This window comes from Alexandromys fortis, unplaced genomic scaffold (assembly GCF_014885135.2).
Source record: "Alexandromys fortis isolate MF-2015 unplaced genomic scaffold, M_Fortis_MF-2015_v1.1 scaffold_275, whole genome shotgun sequence".
NCBI lineage: Eukaryota > Metazoa > Chordata > Mammalia > Rodentia > Cricetidae > Alexandromys > Alexandromys fortis.
The window spans coordinates 518,297-536,580 of record NW_026068182.1 but is presented as its reverse complement, the minus strand read 5'-3'; the positions used below and the strand labels follow the sequence as shown (position 1 = coordinate 536,580).

Here is an 18,284-nt window from a genome sequence, read left to right as displayed (position 1 = left end):
TTTCTTTATCCTTAGTGTATAGGAAGGCAACTGATTTTTTGGAGTTGATCTTGTATCCTGCCACATTACTAAAGGTGTTTATCAGCTGTAGGAGTTCTTTGGTAGATTTTTTTGGGGTCGCTTATGTATACTATCATATCATCTGCAAATAACGAAAGCTTAACTTCTTCCTTTCCAATTTGAATCCTCTTGATCCCCTTATGTTTTCTTATTGCTATTGCTAGAACTTCAAGCACTATATTGAAGAGGTATGTCGAGAGTGGACATCCTTGTCTTGTTCCTGATTTTAGTGGGATGGCTTTGAGTTTTTCTCCAGTTAATTTAATGTTAGCTGTCGGCTTGCTGTAAATAGCTTTTATTATATTTAGGTATGGCCCTTGTATCCCTAGTTTCTCCAATACCTTTATCATAAAGAGGTGTTGAATTTTGTCGAATGCTTTTTCAGCATCTAATAAAATGATCATATGGTTTTTTTCTTTCAGTTTATTTATATGGTGGATTACATTGATAGATTTGCGTATGTTGAACCAGCCCTGCATCTCTGGGATGAAGCCTACTTGATCATAATGGATAATTTTTCTAATGTGTTCTTGTATTCGGTTTGCCAGTATTTTATTGAAAATTTTTGCGTCGATATTCATGAGTGAGATAGGCCTGTAGTTCTCTTTCTTGGTTGGGTCTTTGTTATAAGGAGGCCACTACAATATGTCTGAATTCCAATCAATGGAATTGGGTGACTGACCAAAAAATGAAAAGTAAAAAGTTTAAGTGAAACCAAGGTCTGTTGGCTTTGTAGTGTATGAACACAGCAGCATTTTAAAGATAATTTAGCCTGTTTGAGTTATGTCAAAATCCCTAAACTTGAGTAATTTATGATGAGTAGAAATCTATTTTCCATAGTTCTGGACGCTGAATTGTTCAAAATCAAGGCTGTAGCATGTTAGTACCTGTTGAGTGTTGTTCTCTGTTTCCAAGTTGACACCTTGATTCTGTATCCTCCATTAGGGAACACACAATGCTCTCGTGGCAAAAGAAGCCTAAGGGTCTAGCTACTTCCAGCTAGCTTTTTTTTTTCAGCGATAATAGATTTATTTAATTATTCAAGGATCGTGTCATCCTTGCCAAAATTAATAGGTGATATTCAAAGATCGGTCCAATTTTCCTTCCTGGATAAGTTTTTCCTTTCTGTTCCTGTTTGTTTTGAAAATGTAATACCAGAAGATGAGGGGCCCAAATGCCGCCACAGCTCCGAAAAGTGAGTTCTTGGGGGTGGGTCTGAAATTAGGATAAATATTTGCTGATCTTGCATAGGTCCAGCGAATCAAGGCAGGATCTTCGATGTGCATTTGGCGCTTGGGGTCGTTGTACTGAAGCAGATATTCCCGTTTAAGCCGGGCCCTTATGTTCAAGCGCTCGACCTGCGCCTTTTGGGTCTCCGGAGACACGTCATACTCGGCTGGGTCGAGGGTTTGGGGGAGAGTGGCCAGGGGCGCGGGCTTATACTTGGAACCCGACATCTTGGCTCCCCGTGCACATCTGCTCCAGCTAGCTTTTTATAAAGTGTTACCTGTGGAACTAGACTTACAATGGGTCCAGCTAACCATTTTCAGCTTTACGGTATTGTGACAAACATACATATACAATGGATATTGAAATTATACTTTAATTTTTGAATTTTGATATTTTCTCTAGGTGGTAATACCTCTCTTAACATGCTTGATTGTGGCAACAAGTTGTAACTCTCTTCCAGCCACTAGATGAAGAACGGGCAATTGATACTTTTGTGATATCCAACTCCAGCATTTATACAAACTGCTTGAGACATTTGTGGCAGGCAGATTTGGAAGATGAAATCATAGGAATATGGTAGGCTAAAGATGTAGCTTGAGGAGTGGGTGACAGCGCTCTAGAAGTAGAAAGGCATGCACAACAAAAGAGCATTGAAAACATGTGGGCAGAGGGGAGGAAAGTGGGAGAGAGTAAAACATTGCAAGGAACAATTGGAAGAGCAGAACTCAGGACAGTCCCTCCTTTCTCTCTCACCTGTCCTGAGGAGACCACAAGCTAGTTTAAGTCCATACGTCCCACATTCACAATTACCATCATGCTGAACTTTTCCTTTATGTCATCTTCTCTGGTCTCTCATGCTCTGTGACTTACCACTACCTATGAAATCTTTAGCCCAGAATGTTTAGAAGGGTGACACTTTAACCTCTTCAGAGGACAAAACACATGATCCAAGAATGATCAAGTTTTAAAATGTCACATACTTGAAAGAACTGCCATTAGATGGCTTTGGCATAAGAAACAAAGAATAAAATTCAGCTTTAATATTAGCCAAGATGAAAGCAAAATAAATGAAGCTTTTAAAACCAAAATAATAATATCTCTTAAACTATGACAACTTCTCAAAGGCATGAAGGGTAGCATGGGGTTTGAGTTTGGATTTTGATGAGATTTAAATTCAAGAGACTTAGATGACTCAAGTTATTTTCTTTCAGTTATTTTCTAGTTAAGTAAATTGATCCCCACTCTCTGTATGTCAACTTAGTTGCTGTTTGGTCTTAACATTTATATCCTATCCCTAAATGTTTTATTTTCTAGGTAGATATATGAATGGAAATTAGATAGAAAAAAAGCTATTTGAGATGTAACTATACTGCCTCAGCCATGTAATTTGGGGACCTAGTATGGTGGTTTCAATGAGATGCCTCCCCATTAGTCTCAGAGAGAACACTGTTTTCCCCTGAGGGTGGGTAATACAGAATCAGGTGTTATCTTGAAAGCAGAGAACAGCTCTCAGAAGACTCTAAACAGAAGAGGATGAATGCGGTGGGGGATAATGAGAACATCATAAAATATGGGCTACAATTGGGCTGGCTAGTTGTCTCCTTAGCAAAGGTGACAAAAGGTAGGGACTTTCTGAGTTCCAGGCCTCCAGTTGCTCTTTGTGACCTTCCTTTTCCTTGCCTTCCTCCCCTCTGCCCACATGTTGTACAATGTGCTTTGACTTGTGTCGAAATAAGAGCGGCGGGGCTGCGTCCCCAACACCCCGGCCTCTTGGCTAGCTCATGCCCGAAATAACAACACACTAACTGTATTCATTTAAGAACTGCTTGGCCGTTGAACTCTAGCCCTTACAGGCTAATTCTTGCACCTGTACTAGCCCATTTCTAATAATCTGTGTAAGCACCCCAAGGTGCGCTTACCGGGAAGATTCTAGCCTCCGTCCATCCTGGTGTCTCTGCTCCAGAGAGCAGAGCTGTTGGGTCTCTCCGGGAGCAGAGCAGAGTCTGACCTCACTTCCTCTTCCACCCAGCATCCTATTCTGTTTATTCCACCCACCTATGTTCTAAGCTATGAGGCCAAGCAGTTGGTTTATTATAATTAACCAATTACCTTCCTCCATCAGACTTGATGTTCTAGAGACTAATGGGGGACATCTCATTAAATTTGGTTCTAAGTTGGTAGCTATTGGGGGAGAATTAGGAGGTGTGGCTTTGCTGTGGTAGCTGGGTCATTGGAGTGGGCTTTGAGGTTTCAAAATGTTCTTGTTGTTTCTAGTGTATTTTCTGCCTCCTGCTTGTTGTTGAAGATGTGTTCTGTTAGCCATTCCTGCTACCATGTCTTTGTTCCACCATTATGGACTCTAACCCCATACAACTTTTAGACCCCAAATAAATTCTTTATTATATAAGTTGCCTTGGTCATGGTGTATTCTCACAGTAATATGGAAGAAACTACACATAGGAACTAGTATTTATATGTGGTGACCACAAGCTAGGAGGCTCAAAACCACAGTGATATATTGTCTCACAATTTTCCAGGCTAAAATTCTAAAAGACAAGGTACTGGTATACAATATACTGTCTATGAGGGCTGTGAGGGAAGGATGTGTTTCACACCTCTCTTCTTGGCTTCTGTCCCTGGATGTCTTCTCTCTGTGCATCTTCACATCTTACTCATATGCATGTCTGTTTCTTTGTCCTAGAGTCTACCATAATGCCCTTAAACCTATCTCCCACCAAGATTATATGTCAAAGTACTGAGGGTTGGGACTTCAATATGTGAAGAGAGAAAGCACAGTTCAAACTCTGACAATACTCGTTCCTGAATTTGCAAATTCTAATAGTTCTCAGATTGTGGCAATAATCAGGTACTTAGTTATGTATCGCACACCTCTCTACCATCCACAAATCCCCAATGTACTTTCTTCTTCCCTAATCGCTCAGAATAACTTGGAGTTAAGAAGCTGATTTTTCTTAATGAACAACTATAGTAAATAATGTTATTGGCTAATTACTGCTTGCTATTACTACAGTTACTCAATTAAGAAAAGCCTGCTCTAGCATTGCTTATATAATTGATGAAATATTTTTAAGAAGATGATATACTTTTTTTTTTCTACAAAGTCAACATATTTGTAGAAGTTGTTCCCACATTCTTTATAAACACTTCTGTTCTATTGTGTTCTTAATTGATTCTGGATTCTGACCATCCTTTTTTTCCTATGGGAGTTCATTCCCTGGCTTCATAGTATCACACTATGCCAAGATAACCCACTGGAGACTAAGAGAGAAATCAGGCTGTTGTCCCACATTCTCTGCTCACTAAATCAATTTGATTTCAAAGAAAGATGGTTATTGTGAAGCTGTCAAACTGAGGTAAATTGAATGGGCAGAATGAAGGCCCCTATTAACAACAGCAGTTATCCCTGTCAGATTCAAGTCTAGTAGACAGTTACAAGCCAATTTGACCATGATGAGTGGGTGGGTGTTTAAAAATAACCAAAGTCAAGAAAGATGACATAGAGACACCCATGTTACTTTGTAAGCTGCAAACCAAGAGGGCAACTGAGTGTTCCCTGCTTGGTCCTAGACTGAAGGTGCTCTGACCTTCATAGTCTTAGAGAGGAGGCTTGTGGACAAGACATCAGCCCCCCACTCCCCCACCCCCGCCCAAGTTACCATGGATGTTTTCTTTGGCCAGATCGTGGAATGCAAGGTCATAGTAGGAAAGTCAGCAGCAAGGTCTGTAAAGAGGTGCAAGGCAGACAAGCAGTTTACAATGCTAATAACCAGGGAAAGCAGACAGTAGCTGGTGATGGGAATGTGTGTTTGTGGAGGAATTCTGTCTGCATGATAAAGAACATCATGAACATTTTAAGAGTGTTGAATCTAAGATTGTGAAGGTTAGAGGATAGATAATCAGAAAAGGGTTAAAGGAAAATGATCTCTCATCTTAAGGGAAGTCAATTTAAATGGGATTTGTAGCCTAACATTTGCATTTGTGTAGGTGCTGTACTGTCCATGCTGGGCCCTCCTAGGAGTCTGGCAACCTAACCCCATGTGTCACAGTCTGGAAAATGGATTAGCTGATAGAACATTAGTGCCCTGTGGACTCCACACCTGAGACCAGGGCAGACTGATACCTTTTTTTCTGTTTTGACATAGACACATGCCTGTTTTACTTGTGCTTTGTGAATCTCTTGTTGCAACCACCAAATCCACATCCTCTCCCCACTTCTCTGTGAACTACTAAAATGTGGGGTTTCTTTCTTTAGTCCTGTGGCCCAATTAGAGCAACTCATCTATATTGTCAGTCTCTATTAAACACAGGCTGCCTATAGGGCTCATCAGGCACAGGCATGGGAAATGCTTGCTACCAAGAAGGGGCCGCTGATCAGATAACTTCCTTTCACCATTAGCCTCGGGTCTGAAAATTCTGAAGCCAAGAAGGGTAAAGTAGTCTCTGTGGATGAGATCCTAGATTGCTCCACATGCCATCCAGACAGCTGCATCTTAATGCAATGCTTTGTCTCACTCCAAAATGACAAATTTTTTTTGCTTTTTTTGTTGTTGTTGTTCTTGTTGTTCCCACAGTAAGGCATGTGGTAGCTTCATCAGTTGCAGATTCAATGTGTTAAAAAAAAAAGTAAAGAAAGGGATTACATGGGCAAAGTAGCTTTTTAGCTTTTCTCTGTAGATGGGAGAGTACATCTAAGACTATCTGTCAATCGCTGTCACTCGGGGCAGGAAGAAGAGTGATTAGGGACATTGTAACAGGAAGGTATTAGTTGACATTTTAGTTCTCCTCCATACTGGCCTGTTGTAGGCAGAGGCCGCTTGTTTGTTTCTGGCTGCTCAGCCTTGAAATAATCACACAGAAACTATATTATTGAAATCACTACTTGGCCAAAAGCTTAAGAATATTACTAGCTAGCTCTTATACCTTTGGTTAACCCATTTCTATTAATCTGTGTATTGCTACGTGGCTGTTGCTTACCGGATAAAGTTCCATCTGGTGTTTGTGTCCAGTGGGGTTATATGGTGTCTCCTTGACTCCACCTCCTTTCACCCAGCATTCAGTTTAATTTTCCCTGCCTAGCTCCATTCTGCCCTGCTATAGGCTCAAAGCAGTTTCTTTATTCATTAACCAATAAAAGTAACACATAGACAGAAGAACTTCCCATACCACTGCCCAGCTGAGATTCAGAATTTTACAAGCAGTCTTTTTGATATGCAACACTACACACAATTCACCATTTGAATTTTTATTGAATTTATAATTCAGCGTTCTACTTAGTATATTCACACAGTATGAACCAGCACCATTGTCCAACTCCATTGTTTTTACCAGCCAAAAGAATCCCTACAACATTAGTGGCCACTCCTTAACTCAGCTCCACTCATCTTCTGAACCTTTCTGATGGACCCAATGTTCTCTAAGATCATCTGAACAGTCTTTCTCTAGGGTTCAGTGGCAATGCTGAGATGTTAGCCTTACCTTCAGCATAGCAGGTTAAGAAAAACTTTGGTTATATTAATGAGTCACAGAGGATTCATGTACACTGTGGTGAAATTTAGAGAGAGATGGCCAGAATGACTCAACATGACTGCTTTCTATTTCAATGTGATTGTGCCATGTACTACAATTTATAGTGTAAACAAGCCTTCTGCAAAAGCAAAGTATATCTTGCAACTCATTTAACATGTACAGAAAGAGCCATTAAATTATTTAAGTCGCATTACTCAAAATGTTCAGAAAATTCTTCTGTATTACAGTTCATGCAAGATTGGCCTTGAAGCCAAGTGTTTCAACATAACTGTTGAATTCTCTTGGGGGAATGCCTTAGATTGTCACTTAGGGAAATATATGCATAGACATTGTAGAGCCCCTTATGAAACAATTCTTACTTTGTTAAAACAGTGTGATCAAATTTTCAATTACATTTCCCAGTACCTCTGTATTTATGAACCTTGTAGATAATCATGAGTGTCAATAGAATTGTTGAATATTTTAATGGTTGATTGTTTTTGAAAATGGAAATGATAGCTATGGCTTCTTATGCCATTAAGATTTTTCATTCATATGCAGTACCTCAAAACTGTTTAAACTTGTTTGCCATTTTAAGCTTACTATCACTTTTCCTTTTGCAAAAACAGTGTGCCTTGACACAAACTAGGCTAGCAAGAACACCAAGAGAGGGAAATTCACTTAGTTTTTATCCTAATGAAGGTGGTGAATTTGTCTTTTCACCATTGGCTGGGGTATAACCTCATAGTCTTGTGCAATTTTTAAAAGAATAGGTGTGAAGGAAATGAAGGGAGAGGAGAAGCTGCCCGATGCCCCAGGGCATGAGAAGGTATCAGAGCCTTAGTGTAAACAAAAGTTTTATGAGGTTAGGGAGATTGAAATAGCTGCAAAAATTATTTGTAAGATGGGGAAATTAAAGGTGGGAAAGTTATGGAACATTGGCCCTTGGCAGGCAAGCTACCTTTGATTGGAAAAAGATTCTGACAGTTCTTCTCTCTTTACTACACATTCCCATTTTTTTTCTCTCCAAACTCACCTAGTGTATGTGGACTTTCTAAAGTCTCTAGTAAGAGTGAATTATTGTTGTGACAAATGATGTGTGTGGGGGGCGGGGTATTGGTTTCAATAAACCTCTGGGTCCCTAATTCAAGGAATTTCTTTTTCTGCCTATCTCTTTAGCATGGATTCAGATGAGCCTAACCCCTGAGGAGTGGTCCCTTGACCAAGTGATTGACCTGGCCCAAGTTAAGACTCATCTGTTTTTTTTTTTTTTTCAGCATCCCAAGGACAATTTTTGAGAAAACACAGATCCCATCTTGAAACCAAAGGATAGATTACTAGATGCTAGATAATCTGCAGTGTGAAGAAGCAACAGCTAGGCTAAAAAAAAGTATCAGCTTGCTTGGACATGTAAGGAATAAATTGTTGTGGTTCATTTTCAGTATGAGGTGCTTTTAGAGTTCTTCAGAGTTACAGAAGGCACTAGGTCCCTCCTTCTCCCATAGCTGTGAGCTGGCCCCTGCTGGTCTCAAAACCTTAATAGTTGGGATGTTACAGGGAGCATGCTATATGACTGAGCACATGATCAGAAAAAGTAGCAGTCTCCAAGGCCATATTATTTGTTAAATTGTTGCATCCTAAACAAACAGGATGGAGAATTTGGGAATGGGGCAAGGACCAGCAGATGGAAAAAGAGATCAGAAATTCCTCATAATAAGGGGATTTTAAAACACCACACTGTCTTGTATTAAGCCAGCACACTAGGCAATGTTGCCTTTTCTCTGTGCTGATGTTCCTTACAGTGTATAGCAAGAACTGCTTCATTTTCACCAGTCTCTCTGGAATTCGTTATTATAGAGGGAGGATCTTGTTTTCTACAGTCAAAAGATGTGGACTATACTGTATTTTGTCTGCCCAGCATCTCCTAGCCTGTTTTTCTCTAAATGAGATAGAATATTCCTTCTCTTCTAGACTTCTTTGTTCTAGGCTTATTCTCTGTTCTTATTTCTGCCCCCACTGAGCTCTGGGTACACTTGATTTTGTTTTTACTTTCCAGCTACAATGTTAAAGACAGGCTAAGGGGCAAAAACTAATTTGATCTCCCTTTCTGATCCTTTTAGATGTTATTATTTTCTATGTTCTGTATTATCTAGATTAGAAGTACTAAATGATGATAATGATGATGCTAAGTAAAACACTATTGACTGTAAGTCCATAGAGAGGTGTTGTAAGGAAGACACTTGTTCATTTCCAGCCACCCAGACTCCCAAAATAATCACTCAGAAACTATATTATTTAAATCACTGCTTGGCCAATTACTTAAGCATATTGCTAGGTAGCTCTTATACCATTGGTTAACCCATTTCCATTATTTTATATTTTACCACGAGGCTTGTGGCCTACAGGCAAGGTTCTGACTGGCATCTGTGTCTTTCTCCTCTGGCAGCTCCATGGTATCTCCTAACTCTTCCTTCTTTCTCCCAGCATTCTGTTCAGGTTTTCCTGCCTACCTCTATTCTGCCCTGCCCAGCCCCAAGATAGTTTTCTTCATTAGCCAATGATATTCACAGCATACAGAGGAGAATCCCACATCAGAGAGGATACAGAGAGGATATTTTATGCTTAAAAAATAAGCTTCACAATAGCAACTCAATAGTTTTAACAGGGCTTCTTTAGTTGAGTTGTGCTAGATGCTGTAAACATTAATTTGGTGATGTTTTATTCGATATTATCATTTTTACTATCTGTTGCTTCCATTCATTTAAAATAAAAAATAACATGGTTGTGGTAGACCATTCTCTAGACTACACAAAGCATAAAAACATAAACTGATGTAATTATTAGAAAAATAATACCAAAGCCAGGTGGTGGTGGGGCATGCCTTTAATTCCAGCATTCAGGAGGCAAAGGTGCGTTCGAGGCCAGGTTTGTCTACAAGAGCTAGTTCCAGGACAGGCTCCAAAGCTACAGAAAAACCCTGCCTTGAAAAGCCAGAAAGAAAGAAAGAAAGAAAGAAAGAAAGAAAGAAAGAAAGAAAGAAAGAAAGAACCAATGGTTTATATTAGTCTGTGTTCTTTTTTTAGCAAATAAATTGGCATTATTCATACTTTTCAAAACGCCAGGATTTCTAATTTTATTTCAAAATATACATTCAAGATTAATATAAGTATAGACACAATTAATTAAAACCTGTGCTTAGATTCATATTTTACTGTTACAAATTCCTTGCCTAGAATGAAACTTTCTTTCTTGACCTCATTTTTCAAAAAGTAGGGATAAGGAAAGGTTCTGGACCTTTATTAAATAAGTTTACAATCTCTTGATGTGACTGCATGGCTTTTATCACTTTATTGGCTGATGGCATTATATATCATAAGAATAAACATTAATATCCTGCATAGGTCTGCACTAGAGATCCTCTCCATATATGCTATAGTTATAAGCTTGGTGTTTTTGTGGGAACCCTAATAGCGGGAGTGGGGACATCTCGAACTCTTCTGTATGCTCTTGGGACCCTTTTCCTCCTACTTAGTTTACCTTGTCCAGCCTTGTTATGAGGGTTTTTGTGTGTAGTCTTATTGTATCTTACTATGCCATGTTCAGTTGATAGCCTTGGGATGCCTGCTCTTTTCTAAAGGGAAACAGAGGATGGATGGATATAGGGGAAGAGAGAAGGTAGACAGGTCTGAGAGGAGTGGAGGGAAGGGAGTGAAGGGAAGATGCAGTTGAGATAAATTAAAAATAAGAAAAGAAAAGAAGAAAAGGAAAAAATCAGGGATCTGACAACAGCACAGACCAGGGACATCCACGTGGTCTCCAGTGTCAGCACATGCCACAGACCTCAGCATGGTCTTCGGTGGCAATACAGACCAAAATTGATGCCTTCTGGCTGGGGTGTAGGTGTAGAAGAACTCAGTTTTTTTTTTTCTTAAGGGGATAGTCACTGGGATGTTAGCCATTAACCAGTAAGGATATGGGCAACAAAAAATTGGACTTTCTGTTTGTTTCTTCCTATTTTTTTTTTTGGTCGGGGGAGGTCACAAAAGTAGGGAGGCAGATCTGGGATGCCTGGAAAGGGAGTGTGATCAGGGTGCATGATCTGAAAATTCCAAATGAGTAATAATATATTATTTTAGAAAAAATTAATTAAATACACATTTCCCTTTTAAAAACAAAACAAAATTATCAAACTGTGTATTTCTGGAATCTGATTGATTAATATTTTGTGGTATAAAGTTCAGTTGCATTTTGAATAGATTTAAACTTTTTAAAATTGAAAGATCTGAGAAAATAATATTATAAAGTTTCCTTTTGTGTGAACAATGATTTGCATAGGTCTCTGATATGCAATAGTGTGAAAGGGTACAGTTCTTCTTTATTCAGCTTTATCTTAACTTGAATCTCATTCTTCTAATTTACTATATTTCTAAATAGAATTGTATTGATGTATTCACTATAATTTAGACCTAAAAACTGTGAGCCAATAGTCATAACAAATGGTAAGGATTTGGCTGATTCTTTTGTGATAAGTATTTGACATTAGCTATCTCATTTAATAGTTGCAACAATCCTATAAGGTGGCATATAAGGTTTCCAGTTCACAGAGGCACTTGAGAGTTCAAGGAATTTAAACAAGGTGAATTGGTAGTAATTATTTGAATTGGGGCCTGACTGGAGAAAAGGCTTCTTTCATATAAGCCCAGTGCTTGACTGCATTCAGAAGTCACAGTACCACTGAAGTACTTTTATAGAAAGAAAATTTGGTAATCAAAGTTTATAGAACATTGGCTATTTTTTCCCAGTGTGGACCTTCAGACTTGAATGGGTGCTGCATGACAATTTAAGATGTGAGCCATCTTAGGTCACATATATCATTGCCTAATAGAGAAATAAATATGTTAGCTTTTGTTTCCTTTATAGTAACAACATTCCCAGCATTTGCTAGAACTTAATTGTGGTTATTACATTTGCCCTGAAAAATTTATAAATAATATATCCAGCATGGCATAAGAGTCTGCAAGGGAGGTCCTGTAAGATGTAGTTAGCAAGTGATGAAGATGTTTGGTGATGTGGGAAGTATGTTTATTATGCGACCATGAAGACTGCAGGTACACAAACAGGCCATCTAGTCAGCAACTTGAGCTGCAGTCAATCTGAACCTCATCAGAAAACCTAGTGATCCTCCCTTCCCGGAGAGTGGAGGTAAACATGGTATGTACTTCAGGGCCATCTCCCACTTGTTTTCTTCTCTCCTGTGGGAGACTATCATAAGACAGTTTCTATTGCGTTCCAGATTCTCTAGAGGTACAAAGCCCGTGCTCTCCTTGTAGAGTAGAAGAAATGCAGCATAAAATTCTGCTGAGCTCAAATTCAGAAAAGCCCAGCTACAGACTATCCTGTAACTTGCTCTGAAGTTTTCTCAGAGCCACTTGGATTTTAGCATACCTCGTTTGGTGTATAGAACCAATAATCTAAAAGGGACAGAAAACTTTGGCAGTTCTTCCTATCTTTCATCATGTAAGTAGTAACCAGTCTAAATGTGAAAATATTCTTTGTGGCCTTACTAGGATGATCAGCCACGACTCATTCTTGACCTTAACTTGTCTTGTATGCATGCACATTAAAAAATAGTATGTACATTAAAAATATTTACTGCTGAAATGTATACATGCCATAGGCAACATATGGCAGCTGAGGCACTGTATAGAGTTGAAACACTGTCAATGGAGGCTATGAGGCAATTCACCTCCTTCTACTTTGAAATATAAAAAGTCACTTTTATTGTCACCAGAAAGAGCTTAGCATACAAATCACATAGAATTTTATAAACAACTGAGCAACACTGCTGTCAACATTTAGTTGGACATATATAGTCATCTGAATATTTCACTTACATAATCAGAAATAAAATGTAAATTCTTTGTGCATCAGCATAAAATAAATCCTACCTGCTATATTGATGCCAGGAAATAACTCTTATCTGTAGCCTTTCTCTAGAAACATTCCAAGTTAAAGTACTCAGCTATCAGTGTCTTAGAATTTGCAGATACAACTAAAGTATTGGTCCTAACTACCAATGAGTTTAATTTAAGGCGAAATGGCTTTCAGCATAACTGAGTTGTAGTGCCCTTAACAACACTTAAATACTTCCGTTGTTTCGAGGAGTGTTAGGTGGAGATTAATGGGCCAGCTCCACAGAGGAGCTCTTCACTTAATCCTTTAGTAATTAGAAGCTGATCTGGAGAGATGACTAATGAAGTACCTTCTGATCATGAGGTACTTTGGAGGTATTTACAAAGGTTTCTTCTCTCTAATCAGCTTTGGGGGCTCTTAGAAACTTAAGAAACGCTAAAAAGGATAACCACAAAGTGATGGATTCTTGGCATGAAATCTGTCTTTCCAATCGAGAATAAAGCTGCCCAGTCTGTTTCCAAACTACAGACAGTGCAATGTTTGGACTTAAAGCTCCTAGAACAGTGCTGTTGAGTATGATGATTGAGGCCTAGAAGCCCAGTGTTTGACATACCTACTTGGATGAGGAAATCTCACAAGGCCCACCCCTAGATGAGGACTTGCAGGCAATTAATGACTTCTGAGAGAAGAAGAATCAGTCCTCCTCAAAGATGATTTCCCTATTCAGTTACCCAATACCACGTGGTCAGCTCTAAACACATATACAAATAAACATCACTTAAAGGACTCAGCACGTTGTGTGTGTGAGCAGAGTATATGTGTCTGTCTAAGAATACTAATTAAAGAAAAAGAGGTCATAGTTTTTCAAGGAAGTGGAGAAGGAGTTGGAAGGGCTGGTGATATAATGCAGTAACCACATGAAATTCTCAAAGCAGAGTTAATAAAAACATTATTATTTCCTGCAAAATTATCCAGGCTATTTTTGTTTCAAATCTGCACAAATCTAATAGATTTTCTCTCAGGAAGTCCCAGTATTGATGCTTGAGTAGGGGCAGGAAGAAGGGGAAAATGAGAAGAATGGGAAAGAAGGAGAAAGAATAGAAGAAGGGGTAGGAGAAGAAAACTAAAGGAAAGAAGAGAAAAGGACAGGAGAGACGGAAGAGAAGAAAAAACCCTGAAAGATCTTGAAGCAATCTGCATGGCTTTGGGGTAGTTTATATTTGCATCATAACTGGTAGAAAATTATGCAACCCAAAGAAAAATAGCAGTAAGATTAAAGTCAGGTTTGAAATAATGACCATAGAGCAGGAAATTTGAACTTATTCTGAATTTATGTAATCAGTTTTAAGAAAATTCAAGGCTCATGTGATGGCATTTAGTACACATCAGCAATCATTCATGTCAGAGTTCATACTACTGACTTTGGCTAATGTAAGCAGGATAGACAAAAAGACAGCTATGCTTAGAAAAGGATGAATACACTGTGCTTTTCAGGCATCCTGATATACATATCATCAATAGTAACTAAATCTCTGAGACACGTGTTTTTATCCTCATTGAGCAAAAGATTAAACTGAGGTTCAGGGAACTGAAATAAGGAAGTTGGGTTTCTGAATGAATCCTTAGAAGTACCTATAAAGCTGTATTATCTCAACAAAATGAAACTTAACTAAATGAACTTGTTTCAAACATGTTCCACTTATCTCTGAGGCTATCTAAGGAAGTCCTGTTTTTATCTATTTGCTTGGAATTCCTTGGAAGATTTTATTTGGCATAGGAATGATTTTTTTCCCTTAAAAATTTGAAAAACATAGACTTTTCATGGAAGATCAAAAACATTTTTTCAACAAAGTCAAATATTACTTGTTTTCATCTTTGTTGCAACTAGTCATCTTGACCACTGTGATATGTAAGCAGCTAGAACCAATACATAACAAATGGGGATGGTTGTGTGCCAATAAAACTGTACTTTTAAAAACTGAAATCTAATTGCCATATAATTTTCCTGTGCTATGAAATGCTATTTTTTTCTCTCACCCATTTAACAATGTGTTCATGACGCATGTGCAGTACAGGGACATAGAGAAGTCTGGACTAGATAGCCTCTAGGAGAAAATTCTTTATTCTTATGCTAAACCACCAAAATATTTGAAGATACTTATTTTCTGCAATTTGCAGCAAGCCATAAGCTAAACTATTCAATACCATCTTTCCTGTGTCTACATGCACATAGTAGGTGCAAGATCTGGCACAGACACAGGCTGTGGGTCTTACTTGAGGCACTTGTCCCCACTTGGCATATTTTGGAGATTCGCATGGAATATAATACAAGTTTTCAAACCAATGGCCAATTGTTATGATTCTCAAGCTGAAGATTCCCAGTGAGATAATCAATGAATCAAAAACTTATAATTTAAAATCTCAGAAATTAGATGAAGCTCCTTATAAGGTCTTGGGGAAAGCCTCAGAACCATTACCTTGGGAAACTTGATGTTCTGAAAAATATCACCACTTCTTAATTAGCTACCTATCTTTCTACCAACCAACAAGTTAGTGTTTCATAGAATACAGACCACTAAGTATGACAAATATACAATTTCTCAAGTAATATTAAACTGCTTATATCACATTCCTTCCTGTTTGCTTGTTAAGAAGAAAGATCCTTTATGGAATAGAACTATAAGAAGCCAAATTACTATTCTAGAAGATAGTATACAGGAAGACTATGATGAGAAGGCATAAGTCTTCAAGTATCCCTTGACTCTTTGGACTATACAATTACTCCAAAGCCCAGCTGTGGAATGCAACTGAAGCTATTTGGATCTTACTCTGATTGCCATCAGCTCTGCATACTCAGGATGGCAATGACAATCTAAGTAATCAGAAGACCCCAAAATAGTTAAATGGTCCAGAGGCTGTGGCTCTTAACTTTAGCTGAAAGTTTAAAACCTGAGTGAGCATCCTCACTCAGGGAAGGGGGGTAGGGCTGAGTGAACAGCCCCATTTAGGACTGTAAGAATACCCCACATCCATAAGACAAGCATGTAGAAGACATTGGAAAGCATAGAATAACTTCAAACTTGCAGGATTGTCTGAAGGAACAGAATGGTATCAATAGCTAACCATTTTCAAAATTATAAATTAGAGAATATTTCATTTCCCTGTTAAACTCATAGACAATTGTCTAAGAAGTAAAATAACCCAAATTTGTACTTCTGCCCAAATTTGCTCATTCTACATGAAGGAAAGTCACCTTAAAAACCATGACCTCATTTGTATATCCACCTTTGAGATACTATTAGACATTTCCTGAATGACCATTGTTTGTCCACAGATTGCTCAGCAAATTCAAATGGTAGAAGTGCAGGAATACAGAAGCTTTCCTTTGTAGTGACTTAATAATATTAATAATTCCTATTATTTTTCTCACCAAGATAACATCTTTCCAAATGAATGACTGCCTAGATCCATTGTATGATTTTGTGGAGTATTTTCACCATTAGCTCCAATTGTGATTCCAGTGCTCACAACCAAAGTCTATGTCCACTGGAAACCGAGTGATGCACATGTGGCTCAGAGATCATAATGATTCCACCAAATGTCAGAGCCTATGATTAGCCAGTAGTCATTTCATGTTAATGTCATTTGTGAGCTCATTTTGTTCTTATTGGTGATATGGTTTCATGTATCATACTTTATAATCTGTGTCCTCTAGGAAAACATGTACTCCTAAATTGTGTCTGCAGATGGTTTGGGTCCCAAATTTGTCTTCATGACTTCTACTTGTATAGTCATAAGCACATTTTATAACATCTATAAAGCTCATTTAGGAAGCATTGCTAGCAACAGATTTCCATCACGGACTCCTTGTGGGTGTTAAATTATGTGACCCAGATCAGATACTTAGCACTTTACTTGAGTCAGAAAATTAACCACTACAAATGGATGGATCTTGTGTCATTTGTTGTGCTGACCATTTTGACACATACTAACATATACACATGAACACACAGCGAAGAACATTTTACAATAGGAAACACAGATAGTTTAAAAAATATTTTGATTCTGTAGCTTGTAAAAATGATCCAATATACAGGTTTCATTTCCTGGAATGCATTGTAAAGAACTACTAGTTTAGAACTACAAACTCAAAACTTCAAAAGAAATATCAAGATACATATTTTTATCTTCTAAGATCTTCAAAACAGCTATTAGTTGTTTGCAGTACAGTCATAAACCCTGCAAAATTAGTTTACCTAAAACCATCTCAAATAATTGTCCTCATCAATCATCCTTTATATCAGTTGCTGTTGTTTTGACCTTAACATCTGCTTTCTGGGCTTGGGTGCTTGAGTATGGGAGTGGGAAAGTTATGCTTTCTTTGGAGAATTATTGCATTCTCTCTGTGACATGAAGCCCTCTGCAACACTTGAACAAGATCCCTAAAACAGCATTCCATGCTAAATCAAACTAGAAGTTTCATTTCCCTCTCTCTCTTCCTTCTTATAGATACAAAATACAGATGTGAATTCAAAAATGGTAGTTTAAGCATAGATGTTGTACTATCTGTGTGACCTTGAGTAAATAGTTCACCTATCTGAAACTTTCCTGCCTTGTATACAAAATGAAGTTGGTGGACTCTATCCTCTTTGGAAAGATGCTCTAGAGAAGATGGAAGTGAATCAAGTGTGCCCTGTCACCCACATGAGAGTTAAGGACTGGTGGTAATGAGGGAAGCACTGTGGAAAACTGTGCTGCCATCAGACACAGTTTAGGGAACTGACAGAGGAAACAGATTCTTTGTAACGATTATTGTTTCTAGAAAACTTTTGTAGAGGAAATAAAGTCTGAGTGAGCCATGCAAGCGCACTGTATATTATTTCCAGAGTTGAGGAATAGAATTTTGGATTCATAGTTAAGCTTGATGCTAACCCAGGAAGAAAGAAGAAAAGGAAATAAGAAAAGAAAAGAAAAGAAAAGAAAGGAAAGGAAAGGAAAGAAAAGAAAAAGAAAAGAAAAAAGAAAAGACAAGAACAGAGTATCATGCCTGAGAGATTGGTCCAGAATGGTTGAGAATCCCTCTACTTGCATTCTAATGAGGTCTAAACTCATAATTAATCAATTAAAAGATGAATATAAATTGGTCTTTAAAGCCTGTGTAGCTGGAACTTTAAGGAAATAAGCTTCTCTTCCTGTAATAACTCCAACCTGGATTGTAGAGAGAGATAGCACACAACTTAATACTTCTATCAACTAAAGATGTTGTTTGGCCACCATTCATTACCAAAGTCTATACCTCTCATATTTTTCAGATGCCTTGCTTTAGGAAAAAAACAATTTCTTATACACAATATGAGTTTAAATCTTGTGGATCAAATTTTACAGCAAGAGTTGGTAAAGATCTTCTCCCAGTCAGTGGGTTGCCTTTTTGTCTTAGTGACAGTGTCCTTTGCTTTACAGAAGCTTCTCAGCTTTAGTAGGTCCCATTTATTCAATGTTGCCCTTAGTGTCTGTGCTGCTGGGGTTATACTTAAGAAGCGATCTCCTGTGCCCAT

At 38.2% G+C, this 18,284-nt stretch overlaps 2 protein-coding genes across 5 annotated transcripts in view; one reads left to right on the top strand and one right to left on the bottom strand.

The window, feature by feature from the left end:
* The window catches only part of Aff2 (ALF transcription elongation factor 2), a 521,318-nt gene that overhangs the window by 398,937 nt on the left and 104,097 nt on the right, over positions 1 to 18,284 (top strand). The window lies entirely within an intron of this gene.
* On the bottom strand, positions 1,065 to 1,540 carry LOC126492690 (NADH dehydrogenase [ubiquinone] 1 beta subcomplex subunit 4-like). The gene has a single exon (XM_050129238.1). The coding sequence runs from the start codon at positions 1,515 to 1,517 to the stop codon at positions 1,128 to 1,130; it is 390 nt and encodes a 129-aa protein (XP_049985195.1). The 5' UTR covers positions 1,518 to 1,540; the 3' UTR covers positions 1,065 to 1,127.

What these genes read in the sequence shown, in the direction of transcription:
- LOC126492690 (XM_050129238.1), bottom strand. Translation starts at nt 1,517, where the DNA reads ATGTCGGGTTCCAAGTATAAGCCCGCGCCCCTGGCCACTCTCCCCCAA.